General features: G+C 42.9%; 1 protein-coding gene across 1 annotated transcript in view; it reads right to left on the bottom strand.

Moving 5' to 3' along the window:
- The window catches only part of CPNE4 (copine 4), a 186,632-nt gene that overhangs the window by 6,748 nt on the left and 164,103 nt on the right, over window positions 1-15,781 (bottom strand). Inside the window, exons 12-14 of the mRNA XM_062621863.1 lie at window positions 13,499-13,553; window positions 5,593-5,644; window positions 986-1,119 (exon numbers count right to left, since the gene is read on the bottom strand). Coding sequence (XP_062477847.1) covers window positions 986-1,119; window positions 5,593-5,644; window positions 13,499-13,553 — 241 coding nt within the window. The remainder of the gene's footprint in view (window positions 1-985; window positions 1,120-5,592; window positions 5,645-13,498; window positions 13,554-15,781) is intronic.

Below are 15,781 nucleotides of genomic sequence, written 5' to 3'. Positions count from 1 at the left end.
GGGCATGGAAATGAAAACACAGCAATTCCCCATTTTAGGACTGGGACTCTAAATACTCTCAAGAGCCTGCAAACAGCACTGGAATGACAATCACAAGCCCAGACTCATGAACAGAAATATTTGGGAACTGCTGCCTTAATAGGACTTAAAAAAAGGGTCAGCACATGAAGAAAGCTTAGGGAAAGCTCTAGGCCTGGTATGAGATGCATGCCAATGTACAGCTTTATTGTGATCCTATGCATAGGCATTTTCCATAATGCAGTAAGCAAGTTCTCTCTTACATCCTTTACTCCCACAGCACTGCTCTTGTAAACGTTTCAGACCTACTCACTCACCTGTTCTTGCCAGTTCTCTCATTCTCCTGTCTGGAAGGCAGGAGAAAAAGAAGCCTAATGCATTTCAAAGACATACATTTAAAACATGATGTATGCTTCAGTCTTTTCGCCAAGAAATCTGTCATGGGTGTTGTATCAGATGCAGGCTAACAGACTTGTCTCCTGCTTTCCAAAAGGCACATGATATTCCGCATCAGTAACAGCAAGTTTGAAAACTGCATACAGTTTTCAAAGCAATGGTTGGAAAAATCCCAACTATTTGAACAAAAGGGTTTTAGTCCAGCCTGGAACTGGGTAGTGTGTTTACAGAATCATCTGAACTCCTCCCTTTGCACAATCAACACTTTTAGGGCTTGGTCCCTGAAGTTTTGTTATCTTAGCGGTGGCATTTCTGTTTCCACTGTGAAGAACTAGATGTGTTACAGCTTTAAAAGCAGGAAACAGAACAGTGGGGAAGAGTCTGAAGTTGTGACTATTGAAGCCATAAAGGCAAGATACGCTGTTCCAGCTAACACAGGCTCAAGCTGTGAAAGCCACTAGTGAAAACCGTGAAGGCACGATTCACATCCATGAAAGGGTCCTGTTTGGATGTCCTGCAAGAGATCTATTGTAATACAAGAAGAAAGGTGAACACAGCATTATGCCCTTACCGAGGCCTCCTTGGTGTTGGTCTCCTCTGATGCTGATTTTGCCACCTTCTGGATGATGGGAGCAATGTTTGTGGGTCCATACAGCTGCAGTTTGGGAAGGCAGCTCTGATATGCCTCCACCACGCCCTGTATTCCTGGCATGAAAAGCCACACAAAAGGCAAATAAATGTGGAGTGCATCACCAGGATCATGCTTGATTAAAATGCAAATAAAAGGTGGGCTCTTAATGAACAAATTCAAGACATCACATAATTAGGAAGGACTGACAACTTCATGTGATTTTCAAGAAGCTGTCCCTAGCTGCCTTGAAGCTAGTTTGTAATACAGAATTCATTGTACATGCTTCTCCTCTTAATGTCTTCTTTTCAGGTGTCAGCTTGCAGTACCCTAGCCTCCATCCTCCCCAGTTCAAGGTGTAAGTGATCAAGAGATTCATGCGAAAAGGGTAGCACAAATTAGGAACACTTCAACATGTCTCCCTCTTCCTCTTCAGTTAAATTCTGCTTATTGCGGTACTTACCAACAAATCTGCCCTTTGTACTTACAACCTAGAGGTGTCAAGGAATTCAAACAGCTTTTCCTGACTCCCCTTTGCTAAGAAAAGAGCACAGGGTGAATCTGCATTGTTGCTCACAGGCAGAATTTGATTATGACCAAAAGCTGTAAAATCTTGGAAGAAACAGCAGGATGCTTTGCAGTCAACAGAAAAATGAGCTTTAGTCAAGAAGTTTGGATGGAAGAACTAGCTATTTTGTTTTTTTTCATTCCGGGATATATAGCCAGAGCAGGGAGAACACACTTCTGCTGACACGCTTGACAGATCACTGAATGCAATTTGATGTTTTCAATCACTGAGAAGAAGGATTTCTTGAAGGGAGGCAGTTTTGCCTCTGCATTCAGAACTCTCAGCTTACACCAGACCTAAAGGATTAGAGGGCTAAAGTTGGAAAGAAAGTCACAGACTGAAGAGCTTTATGAAGGATGCAGAAGAACGAAAATCATCTCTAAGAGGCTAAGGTAGGTTGAGTTTGCATCGCTCACTCATGAAATGCTACTCAACCAGTATATGGGTGCAGACTGGTTACTAACAAATCACAGGGAACTGTAATGGCTTTATAACAATAAACCTGACCCTCCTATAAAAGAATGGTGGAGAATGCAGTCTTCTGTCTTTGTAGGTAGCTACAAACACAGTTTCCCACTGCAGTGCTCCCAGACAAAGGAACATGCTCCAATTATTGCTATCATTGGCTAAAATGTAAAGTAATGTTACAAAATTTCCCTTGGTAATTCCAGTGACTAAATTATATATTGCAAACCAGACCTTCTGTTAACTCCTAATTTTAAACCTGCTGTGGAATTCATTACATATACCTACTGATCTTGCATGAGGACCTCATAAATCTTCCCCAAGATGATGACAAGATGCACTGTAGTTTTTCTCCTTATGCATTGAAATGGTATAAGATGAAACTCACTCCCTGCATTCCACACAGATTTACTGTGGTACATGTCAGAAAGTTGCTTTCATTTTAGAAACAAACATGTTCCAGAAACAATTTCTTGTTTCATATTAGTATCTTTTAGAGGTATCTACTGTCCTTAATACATCCAAATCCAACAGGATATATGAGTGGCTTGATTTGTAGGTTACTTTTCTCTGGATTCCTTCAACTCTGCATTTTTAATTGGAATCCACTTTGTACAGCTCTGATGAAATACAGCGTATGCATATATAGGTGGGTGTAAGATGCATGTAAAATGCATGCATGTGTAGAAGCATTCCTTCTGATTAGAGGTTGTCACTTTCTTTTGCGCACAGTAAAGACTAAATCTGAAGTATAAAACAATTAATATAATACACTATAAACATAAGGGTATAAATGCTATGATTTTCAAGAATGGAAATCATACCAGAGGAAAGGTGAGGATATCCGTATTCTGTGAATTCCAGTCACCTTCATCAAAGTAATATGTGACAGAACAAGAGGAAATGGCCTCAAAGCGTTCCAGGGGAGGTTAGACTGGAGATTAGGAACAATTTCTTCACTGAAACATTTGTCAAGCATTGGAACAGGCTGCCCAGGGCAGTGGTTGAGTCACTGTCCCTGGGGGTATTGAAAAGACTTGCAGATGTGGCACTCAGGGGCACGGTTTAGTGCTGGACTTGGCAGCTGAGATGGTTTAGACAGTTGATTTTAGAGGTCTTTTCCAACCTATATGATCCTATGATTCTATACACAGTTCTTACTCAATGTAGAGGGATGCTTCACACTACCTTGTGCCAGGGAAAGCTCACTACTCCCACAAAGAAAGGGATTTCGTTTCTCAAAAGCAAATTAGACACATACTTTCTATCCAACCCCTGTTTCCTGGTTTAAGGAATTGCTCCGCAGCCATTTTTCTTTGTTTTCTGGCAAGTATGCTAAATAATTACAAGGAAAAATAGTCTGGTCACTAAGCCCTTTATCTCCATCTCACTCTTGCATTCTCTCTCCACATGACATGCTGGTGTTACTGCTCCATGTCACCTAATAAAGTGAGAGCATCTAGAAAACATCACAGAATGGTTGGTGATAGGAACTGATCAAGCATCCACGACAGGCATGTGATGAGCAAGCTACAGAAGATAAGGAAACATGTTTTCTGGTACGTATCCTTTCCTTGCTTTCATCCAGATGCGTATTATTTTAAAAGGCATCATGTAGGACAAAGAAGTGCTTTTTGTATCTCACACATGCATGTGAACTGCTGCAAAATTCTTCTTAGCCCTACAACTCAACTTCTGTGTGATGGGTTAACTTATCACATAACTAAGTCTTATGCAAAGAACCCAGTAAAGTTTAAATACGAAGTGACATAAGCCAAGGCAAGGCTCATAGAGCAGCTCCTTCCTCTTTTTCTAAACCTCTCATTTCCATCCTTACAATTTATTCTGCATACACAGTATGGTCTGCATAGAAAGTTGTTTACTTGCAGAGGGTTAGTCTGGCCAACCTCTGACCTGCTACAGAGATGTGAAAGTCTTTTCAATCAATACAAATCATTATACACCAATGTCAGTGTGATAAAAGAATTAGCCTTGGACTCAGACAGCAAAGGGAGGATAAAAGAAGTGTTCTTTCTATGGACTACTAGGGCTTTTCTCTAAAGTACACAGTTCAAATGTCCTGCATTTAGACAGGGAAACAAAGCTATATTTGAACATTACATAGCACCTAATGCCGACCATTGCTAACTGAAGTGTTTTAAACAGATCCAGCCTTCTGGGTTCAGAAGCAGGCAAGCTAACCCATTTTAAAGTGTGATGGTCCAGACAAAATGGTGAGGTCTGTTTTGCTTCCCCACCTCATCCCCATGTCTTCACTGTGACTAAAGCCTCAACTTCAGGCTGGCTCACAAGCTATACAGGCACTTGCAGATGCGTAACTGTAATTTCTGCTTCTTTTAACTCCTTATAAGCAATGTAAAAAAACATGTGAACACATCTAGTGTAGGACTTACACCAAATTACATTTCAAGTGTGTGACCTGCAGTGGCTGGGGCAATCCAACAATCCAAGTGCAACAACAAAACAGAAATGCCCACTGAACTGAAAACAGAGGTCTAGCATTTAGGATGAGTGAATTCTGACTTCTTTCAATGTCTCCTTCCCTTGAACTGCTTGTCCTCTCTTCTTTCTTCACTGCATTTCCTGGCATCTTGTCATCCTGAACATATTCCACTGACCATGCCTGAAAAAAAGTCCACTAACAAGTCTGAGAAAGGCTGAAAGAAGCAGCTAGAAATGAGATAGAAAATAGGAAGAGCATTTTGAAGCACCCATCTCAGTGTCTGGATGGAAGCAGAAGGAAAAGGGAGAGTAACAACCTGTGGGTTTTAGACAGCAGTGATCATCTGACCAAGATACTCAGCTAAGTGATAGTCTGGGTTTATTTGTTGGGCTGTTTAGAGATTATTGTTCTGTTACTGTCTTCTACAAAGGTTGTGATTTGTGGCAGGTTTCTAGAAAGACAGCATCAGTCACTGATGCTTACAAATACAAGACATCTAGCAACATCTGCTACATGAATCTGGCCTCTGACTGCCGAGGATTATTGATTGATTATGGATAGAATACAATTACACTGTGTTAGAACAGCCTCCTGCTCCATCTACTGTCATGAAAGTATGCTTCCTTCTGCAACAGCAGTCCTTAGCTGCTACCCTGACCTTTGGTGCTGGATATTGCTGGGCTGACTTGCAGCAGGCTGCTGCTGTTTGATCTGGCAGAGTCTCCTTTTGCAGCTTCTTAGTTGTACAACCTCTGCTGTTGATGTAGCTGAAGATTTGGGATGAATCTAAAAGACACAGCTTTACTTTAGTGCTTTGGGGAAGCGCAAGAGCTGAATGTCCGACATGATGTACTTTCAGAGGGACCTATTTGTCAGGAAATTCATGTGTGGCACTTTCTAAGGATTCTAAAGCCAAGCCAAATGGCTTGGAGTCCAGCAGGTTTTGAAAATCCTGGCTGCTGTCTTTAAAATCACTCAGGGGATACAATAAAAAAGGCAAGCACGTTTAGCACACAGCGAAGACACAGCAGTCTGGCCTCATGTGAGTGTTACCTGCACATTCTGGGTTGTCTTCATTGAAATTGATTGCAAAATCATGAGAGACCTGCAGAGAAATGCAAAGAAGAGAAAAAGGCTGTAGTCAGAAAAATTATTCCTAGAGGACTTGCAGTTAAACCCCCTTTACATTATTCCTGTGTTAAACCAGAGGCCTTGCAAGCTTCCAGCCATTAAATGTGAAATAGAGTCCCTGCTGGAACTCCCCACAGGAATAAAGTAATGAAACTGGAATCACATTTGTCAATAACAATAAACCCAAGAAAAAAATAGCACAAATTAAAGCCACCCAAGTACATGAGGAATCACATAAATACGGTGTCAGGATCGGGCTACCGATGCCAGGCACAGAAGACAGATACATTGCTGAGCTTTAAATGCCACCTCTCCCTCGCTCAGCATCTTGGATTGCAGCAGAAAGCAGGCTGCGAGAGAGCACTGACAGTGGAAGCTCGGGCCCCTTTTGAATCCTGAACTCACTTGTGTGAACAGTTCCTCATTTGAAGGCCATGGGAGTACTGGGAAAATAAGTTATTCTCCAAAGAGATCATGGAAGTCACCTGGACCCACTGTGAAATGATAATGTAAGAGATCTAAGGGGTCTGAGCTGGTCAGGAAGCGACATTAGGGTGGGAGGAAATGAATACTCCGGTCTCTCTGTCTCTCTACATCCGGCTGTAATAAGATACTACAGAGCTATTTTTAAAGAGGAATGAATACAAAAAAGTTGCTGCTTTTCGACTAAAGCAATGTATGGTATCTTTAGTGGTCTGGGAAAGTAATACACAGCTTCTGTATGAACAACTAATGGAAGGCAATGGAAAAAGGTTTGCGGCTTCCCCTATCTGTCACTTAGAGATCTGCATCCACAGCACAAATCCGTTGGGACTGAAGCTTTCCTCAGATGCTCTTTTCTGGTTTTAAGGGTTGGTCTTGCCTGCATTTCTGTCCAGATTCCTTTTTGCCCCATTTGATCACCGAGAAGCCTTGATTCTTTTTAGTCTTAATTTTCCTGTTTTCCCTTAAATTGTCTTGAATGAGGCCCAACTTTTGTCTTCCAATTCACAAGGTGTATGTATATATACATATATATTTAAGCAGGCGATTTGTGAAATATAAAGTTGAACTCAGGTATTTAATCCCAAATTTATGAAAGTATTTATATAGCTAACTCCAATGACACACATCTGAGACTTCACAGATGTCTGCAGGACCTTCAAAAGTACCAACAGTCCTAGTCATATGGAAAGCAACCTATTTACTCCCTGTACAATGGAACCTGGATTATTTGCAGAAAGAGATTTATTGGTTGGGTGATGCTGGTTTATTTGCTAGTTTAGATGACTTGAGAGCACAGTATTGGGAAATGGTCTATGACTGATGGAACCATAGATCAAATACATGATTGCATAGATGCTCCTGTAAAAGCAAATGGGGCTGTTCAGCCTGGAGAAGAGAAGCTGTGTGGAGACCTCAGAGGAGCTTCCAGTGTCTGAAGGGGGCTACAAGGATGCTGGAGAGGGACTCTTCATCAGGGACTGTAGCGATAGGACAAGGGGTGATGGGTTCAGACTGAAACAGGGGAAGTTCAGGTTAGATCTAAGGCAGAAGCTCTTCCCTGTGAGGGTGCTGAGGCACTGGCACAGGGTGCCCAGAGAAGCTGTGGCTGCCCCATCCCTGGCAGTGTTCAAGGCCAGGCTGGACAGAACCTTGGGCAACATAGTCTAGTGCGAGGTGTCCCTGACCCTGGCAGGGGGTTGGAACTGGATGATCTTAAGGTCCTTTCCAATCCAAACCATTCTGTGACTATGACTCTAAGTTGGCTAACTACTGCCAACTGAATTTCCTCCTCATATGCTAACAACTGCAAACTGAATTTCCTCCTCATATGCTGACTTTGCTCAGCACGGTGAAGCAAAGCATTACTTATTAAGAGGTTAAATGAAGCAGGATTTCTGTCATGATGGGAAAGTGAAGGAAAAACTCACTGAAGAGTCTGCAACCCTTCAGCCCAGCCAGGAAACTGGTATGTCTACACCAGGCATCGCTGCCTCTATACAGAGGGTTTGACGTGGCCCATTCAGGCTACCCCACTTGGCAATGAAAGAAAATGCAGGAAGTCACCTCCTGTGTTCCTTGCTGAGCAGGCACAGAAGAGCAGAGCTGTCAGCTACACTTCAGAGGTGCTCCAAAGCCCTTTTGTCTGGCTGCTCTGTGTGTCTCTTGGTCCGCTCTGCCCAGCTGGTATCTGCCACTCTCATAACCAGCTGCAGGCCAAAGGTAATTGCAGCTGTCAAGAGCAATTATGTGAGTTCTCACTCACTATGATTTTGTTGTTGCTGAATAGCCTTTCTTCTTCCTTTAGACTCGCTGTATTTTATATTAGCTGTATCCCAGAGCAAGAAGGATGGCGATGCATGTTTATCGCTGGTTCTCCCATGCCTCTTCAGTGATTTTATGTCTTTATTCCAAATGCATTTGACATTACAGCTAAAGGAGCATCACAGTTCTTTCCCAGAGCTATGAATACAGTATCTTAATTTCACGTGCAAGCAGGGGCTTGATGCTTTTGACGCTATACTTCCTTCAGGATTGCACTATGCAAACAATTTATCTGGTTCTGAGCTATGGCACCCAGGCCAGTATCTAAGGAACATGCAGCTAACAGTTCAGGCCAAAAAGGAAAACCCAAGCCTAGTTAAGTGTGCACAATGATCCAGAAATTAATACTGCCTGAGCAATGGCTGCTATCCACCCAAAGCAAGTGGCCTTCACTCATCGCCATCCTGATGCACCAAGAACAGTGTTAAAATGCATCCTGAAGGCAGGACAGGAAACACAATGGATGTGCAGAAGTATTGGCTTGTTTCCTATGCTCTCTGAATGCTCTATCATGACTTAAACAAGACTTAAGTGTGATGTGAAGGAGAGAAGCTCTCTGAGCAGCTCCATGATGGTTCCCAAACAGGAAATCATCACCTGAGGCAAGCCAACATGACACAGCCCTCGTGCACTCTTAGAACCAATAAACTAGTGGGGAAAAGGGGGCAGAAGTGTGAACATCTGAGATGCTGAAGGCTGGGAAATCCTCAGGTGAAAGAAGACACTTGGCTGTTCAGCAGCAAGCATGTTTCTGTATAATCTACTAGGGTGGCTTGTATGAGGGATCAATCTAGCAGTCAGGAAACCAGGAATATGTCCAGTCACGCCAACACGGAATGACTGCTTTACTTTGTAAAGAACTGCAGACCGTGGTCTGCGGTGGATGTCAGCTTCACAGTAAGAACTGTTCTGACAAAACTGATTGTGTCATGGACCCTGGATTAAGTTTGGGATAGGTAACTGACCCTCTGCTCAGCCCTCCTACTCTTAACATCAGTCCCTAAAATCAATCCATAAGAGGAAAGGAAAGAGAAATTCAGGGCTGCAGAGGTGATTATAAGTGATCATTGTGCCAACCCTGGCATTACCTGGGTTGCTGCGCAGAACACCACTCAAACCCTCTAAGGACATTTACTTGCACTTGGCTGTGTATCAATCTTTTCCCTCTGCAGGACTCCAGATAAATTATTTAGCAGATACCATCATGGATGTGGGATTAAATCACAGCTGTGCTGGAACTTCCTGCCCCAAAACCGTGATATTTGTCAGGTAATTTCTTCCAGCTTTTAACAAGCAAAGTAAGTAGCTCTACCATTCGTCATGATGCAGAGGACAGCAGTGTTCCTGAGGATACACCAACTAAGCAAAGAGTCTAAAAGACTTGTGCTAAGGCAGATTATAAGTTTCTTTTTGCCACTGTACAACACCTCCATTGCCTGTACATACACAGTGACAAGCACCAGCATACAGAAAGGCAGCTGTTTGTCAATGTGATGACCTTTACAAGAATCAGAACCATACTTCCATGTGCTCATGACCAGGTTAGTAGAAAAGTCACCTTGATTTAACATAGCAGGTAACTTCCTTGCCTTGTATTGGAATGGAATGAGATTCAGTCTCATAGCATGGCCCTTGCTAAAGAGGTTTCTAATTAAGGCTGAAAGGAAAGAGGATTTCCAAATTCATGAGAATATTTGAGATGGAAAGCTTTTGGACTATGAAAGGGCATTTTATTTAAGTTGCATCAAAATTTGTTATAGAATCATACACTAATAGAATGGTTAGGGTTGAAAAGGAACTTAAGATCATATTGTTCTATTCTGTCCTTCACATTTTTGTTAAACCCCTTTTACTCTACATGAACTTCAATTTTTTTCCTATAAAAAGCTGGTTTGAAACCAAATTTTTGATTCATTTTGATGCCTATGGATGCCTGAATTCTGAAAATCAGTGACCCTTTCTTCTAGATTGTTCAATCACAAAATTATAGAATCCCAGACTGGTTTGGGTTGGAAAGGAGCTTAAGATCATCCAGTTCCAACCTCCTGCCATGGGCAGGGACACCTCACACCAGACCAGGTTTCTCCAAGCCCCTGTGTCCAACCTGGCCTTGAACACCGCCAGAGATGGGGCAGCCACAGCTTCTCTGGGCACCCTGTGCCAGCGCCTCAGCACCCTCACAGGGAAGAGCTTCTGCCTTAGATCTAACCTGAACTTCCCCTGCTTCAGTTTAAACCCATTCCCCCTTATTGTGCCACTACAGTCCCTAATGAAGAGTCCCTCTCCAGCATCCTTGTAGGCCCCCTTAAACTAACCACCCCGTCCCAAATAGCTCCAGCTTCCCATAAACCTCGATGGTGATGGTCCTGGGACTACTTGACAAAATCTGACCAACTCAGGCATGTTTAGGAATGCTTTCTTACTAATTTAAGCCAAGGCTGTCAAAACTCCATGAACAACAGATGCATACAAGTGTAAATGCTGAGATGCGCAATGTTGAGCACTTACCTAGGAATAAATTGAACAGTATTAAGCCACTGCCAGTCTGAAAATGAAATATGGGATGCCTGCATATTTTGCAAGAGCTTAGACCTAACATTTAAAGAACCATTGCTCAAAATCTGTTATTTTCAGAATGCTCATTAATCAAACAGTTTGGAAGCTGACAGCTTGCCATCTTTGGCTAAGACCACATTGTAGACATTTCTGCTTGGCCAAGCTTGGCCATTTGTTTTCCCTTCTACTTGATTTGTGGGCACGTTGTCCAGTTTTCATGTCTAAATTCAAGTTGATTGGATAAGATGACAAATTCTGTTTTTTTCCCTTGGTCTGTTACACGTCCTTCTGGTTTGCATATACTTTTTGCCTTCAAGCTCCTGGAAAGTGCAGGAATCAGTGCAGGAAAGACCACAGTGTTTTTCGAGTCCCTTACCTGTCCAGCAAACCAGAGAGTGCAGCATCATAAAGATGCTGTCCTGTTTGTGTAACCGCAGTGAGGTTCAAACCAGCAACTCTTCCCAGCATAAGCACTGAAAGAAGCTTTCATTAAAGATGCAGAAATAACCAAGACTGATTTAAAACAAACTGCAAGTTGTTTTTTACCTCCTCAGGTGTCAACCTGAAGCACTTCTTTAGAAGACTGCGTTACTGGCAATACACCTGCCAAGGGGCTGTCACAACTCAAGCTTTCTTTTCATTTTAGCAGGAAGTTTTGTGCTGCTGTGTGGTTTTTCAGTTCCCCTGAGTTCTGCCCGCTAAGAAATAAGCCTTTGGTTCAGCTTTCTTTCCTCCTCTTCACTGTGAACTTCTGCAGCAGTGTCTGAGTCCGTATTATCTGCCACCTCTTCACTTTACATCAGGCTTCTCAGATACTTCTCGATGCAGAAAGGAAGTGATGGGTTGGAGACACTCCTGTGCAATAACCAGCATGTTCTGCAAGTTTCATGTCACAGAAACTCAAGAGGGGAATATTGCTCTCTGAGGTTTACTTAGATCAAGGAGCAGGGTGATGTATTTGTCAGGGCTTGGGAAAAGAAGATTGTATTGCCGAGCATTAGATGAAAGATCTCTAGACTGATGACGAGCATTATATACGGCATTTCTTGTTTCCTTCACTCCCACAGGTTCCTTATGCCACTAAGAAACTGCTGTTTTTCTGCTAACAGATGAAGTGTTTCATTTGGAGCTGAGCTGAAGGAAAATAAAGTCAGCATAACATAGTGGTGTGCTCTTGAAATGGGAATTCTGTAGCAAGCGTGTACGAAAACGTGATTTACAGGGGAATCAACCTCAAGAGGCTCATAAAGAGCCTGCAGAGGTGGATACTGATACCGTGCTGAAGTGCTAATGTATAATGGTGTGTATTTTTCCATGGGGAATAATAGCTGGCATAGCAAACGTTGCTTTTCTCGTAGCATGTAAAGAGATGTGACGAGAGTGGAATCTCATTAAACAGACAGGTAGATATCCTCCAGCATCTATCCCAGCCTATTAGTGGGAGCTCAAGACAGTATAAACCCAAGGCACTGGTTTAACAATGCAGATGGAGACCTTTCTCCTGTGTGGTGTAGCACGCCAAGGAGACCATGGCAAGAAAATGCAGAGCTATGGCCAGCCTGAAAGCAGTGACTTTCAGCTGATCCTAAATAGCAATGTTAGCACTGATTCCTGATGGACAGTGAGTTACAGGCCTCATTTTTCTAAAGCTGGTGACCAAACATGACATAAATTAGACCAGAATCTACTCTGTCTACTGCTTTTATCAGGCTGCTTTCCTCTGGCCTTCCCTCACTGTGTTACTGCTATGCATACATACAGTGGTCAGCTTTCATTTAGACCTTTAAGGGAGCTATGTTGCTTAAGTTGTGTGGAGGCTCTCAAGGTTACTTAGAAACCCTTGGCAGTGGGAGTCAGTTCTACAACCCCTGCAATTTGTTGTTACTGGAAGAAATGAAAGAGGAGCTGCTGGTGTGCAGAGGCCAATGTGCCGTGGGCAGGTTAGATCATCTCATGAGGACTGGAAGCTCAAAAGCAGGCACCGAATTAAAATGAAAAGCTGATGAATCCACATGATGGGTGCAGAACTTAGAGTTCTTATAATGATTCAACCAACATTTGAGGATGTGAACTATTAGTTGTGACACTGCTGCCATTTAAAACAAAAGACGTGTATGACCTGTAATACCTTTGACTGAAAACATCAGAAGAACATTTGAATAGCATGAGATCTGCAGCGGGGATGTTTTTGCAGCAGAAGGTAAGAAGGGGAGACAAGTTCAGTCTTTGTTGCTTTTAACTGTACCAGTTTCTTCCATGTTTCCTATTCATCTTGTCTGTGTTCCACATGAAATGCCAACCACTGCTGGCTTTAAATTAACTTTCTGATACCTGTGTAGACTGAATTACTAAAGGAGTTGCAGATTTATTGGTTTTGATGCATTAAAGCAGCATGATGAGGCTTCACTCTCTTAGAGGATGTATCTTTCAATTCAGAAGTGCAGCCAAGCCAAGCAGGAACATGCAAATGCTGATACAGTTTAAGAAGACAGATACTTCTATGGACTGTGTAGAGTATCACAGGGAGGGATTAAACAATAGCACAGATGACTTAATTCCTAATTCAGTTCCATCTGGATGCACCCGTGCTAGACATCAAGCTAATTATTTGTCCCCATGTCCAGCACAAAGCACGGACTCTAGGCCACTCACTGAACCACATCTTCCAAACCTGGGTTCTGCCAAAACAGCGCTCATGAGTCTTCAAAATATGCTTGGCAAGTTATCTTACCAGACCGGCATCCATTAACAAAGCTCTGCCAAGCCCATGACGTATTCTGGATGTAACACAAGTCTAGCCTTGATTTCTGGTTTCAATGAGGTTATCACTGGGTGAGAAAGCCAGACAAATGGAAACAAGCAGTAGGAGCTGTTCCCCCTAACCCCTGTCCTGCACTGAACCATTTCTCACTTATTTCGTATCTCATACACCAAGGAAATAAGGAAATGTCATAAATGCACCTACTTTGTATTCCGGGGGTATCCTTGCTCCAAATCCAAAGGCTGGGAACATTTTGTCACTGGAAAAGAAAAAACCAAAAGCCAACAGTTCCCACAGAGAAATGCATTTTGTTACAAGCAGCACTTTTTCTCCTGTTAAGTATTCATCCAAAATGCAAAGCAGCACAACAGTACAGAAATGGCTTTTAAGTCTGGAGTGTTACATGGCAGACTGGAAAGGCATCAGCTCAGAGGAGGAGGAGTGTGTGCTGACCAGATGGGGGAGTGAAATGGGAGATTTTTCAGGTGAACTCCTCTTATTTTGGGGAAGTTACAATCATTTGGAGAATCCCGAGGGATCAAGATTTCTTGCGCTTCACCCACAAATGCAGTAACAGGTCTGTGTTATGCACTCTTCTGGCTGAAGCATGAGAATGAGTTGTCTTAACAGCCTTGTAACCACATTTACTTCCTATAAATACGGATGTGCTCCCCAGCTCAGAAAACAGGTGTAGAGGAGACATGACTCTAATTACAAGTGTTGGCAAACTTGGGTTCTTACAGTTGTCCAGGTGCGGAAGAGACTTCCTAAAGCAGCTGAAAGAGACAATTCACACCCCAAACCTGCACGTTCTGTAAAGCTTGCCACCTGCATCTGTAGTAGTTCCACTAAAACATGAGATTGGTTTCATTAGGCACAGGTGGGCTGATAACCTAACCCATGCTGTGGCAGGGTCAGTTGGCTTTCAGACACTACAGTGAAGCTGTTCAACCCACGTTAGGTCTGTAGAGACAAAGATTCCCTAATTCAGAGAACCTGAAAACGTCGAGACTGTTGAAACCCCTTCAGAAACGCACTAATGTCTCACACAGCCCACGTGCTGTCAAGCTGCCTCTTCCCAGATGGCAAAGTGGAAAACAACAAGCTGTAAGGAATGTCTCGTCCCTGAGTCAGCAAAGCACTTGATCACATACTTGAGGTTAACAATTCCCCCAAGCATATGCTTAACTTGAAACACATCCTGAAGCCACTGAACTGTACTCCAGTGTTCCGATGAATCAAACCCCTCAAAGGTTTACCCTGTTCTGCTTACAAAGGTTCCAGGGCCCTTGGAAAAGTTGAGTTCCTATTACCATTATTGGCACTTTCCAAAATTCCAAGAGAGGACAGCAGCTTCAGTGTTCTTTGTGTAGTTCAAGACATCGCCACTCCAAGTATCAACTGAGTAATTCGCTTCCCAGACATACTCAACAAAGATAATAGCACCCGCTACAGCTGCTGGGTTATTCTGTCTGGTGTGAAGGGCACCATGGTATTTCTGATATAAAGTAAAGAAAAATGGAAGGGTTTAAAAGACAGCAGAAATAAGCAGGTTCCCCCATACCCACATTAGAGTGACCATGAGATACAGAGATATTGAGCAGCTCCTTGGGAAACAGTGCTGACTGACATCTGATGGTTTAGCTCTCACAGCTGTTGTCCTGCTACAAAATGAGCTGCTGCATAAATCTTGGGAGCTCAATTCTGTGTACCACATGTTGCACGGTGTGACAGTGAGTTTCTTCCTTTCCAAAAGGAAGACTAACATCATTTGCATGGTAATTTGCATGTCAGAAACGAAGTAACTGCTGACATTTGATGCTAATGGCCTGCTGATGGACTTCTCTTGGATTCAAGGCTCCTGGAAGTGGGGAAGCCCTTATAAATAGATGTAGAGCTCCCTTAAAGGGCAAGAAAGAAGAGGCCATTAGAAAAGAATCTGAGGGGAGAAACAAATCTTGTTTTACATCAATAATTAAGCATGGTTGAATTAGAAAATCAAACCCTGTGGCTCTGCAAGCTAACCGATTCTGGTCAAGAGCAAACAAAGACTACAGAAGGAATTTACTTAGGTAGAATATAAGTGTCTAAATTCAATAAAGCAACCCAAAAACCTGATGCTGGCAGCAGCTCCCCAACCTGGGAGACGCCTAAACCCATACAGTGCATTTGTACTGCAATGTTTCTTGAGTGTAAACAAGTGTAGCACTCTCCTACCTGCAGCTCCATCTTGTGCTCTGCAGCAACTGAGAGGCAGCACCCAGAGAACCTTACCATCACAGTCAGGATACCTGCCTTTATATCTGAATCTCCTGTATCTCCTTGAGCAAGTGCTAGTTACTGCTACTATTGCCTTGTGAAAGGGTAAAGCTTGATCATGTACACCCTCAAGATGGGATTCTATGTGGCTTCTTTTTAAAGGGAGAGCAGGGGTACCCTGGAGTCTGCTCCTGTGCTTAGTACCTTCTCTTGCCTCACTCAGGAGCT

This window comes from Pezoporus occidentalis, unplaced genomic scaffold (assembly GCF_034315485.1).
Source record: "Pezoporus occidentalis ecotype Australia unplaced genomic scaffold, CSIRO_AGI_Poc_V1 ctg235, whole genome shotgun sequence".
In the NCBI taxonomy this organism is placed as follows: Eukaryota; Metazoa; Chordata; class Aves; order Psittaciformes; family Psittacidae; genus Pezoporus; species Pezoporus occidentalis.
This window is presented reverse-complemented; position numbering and strand designations above follow the sequence as displayed.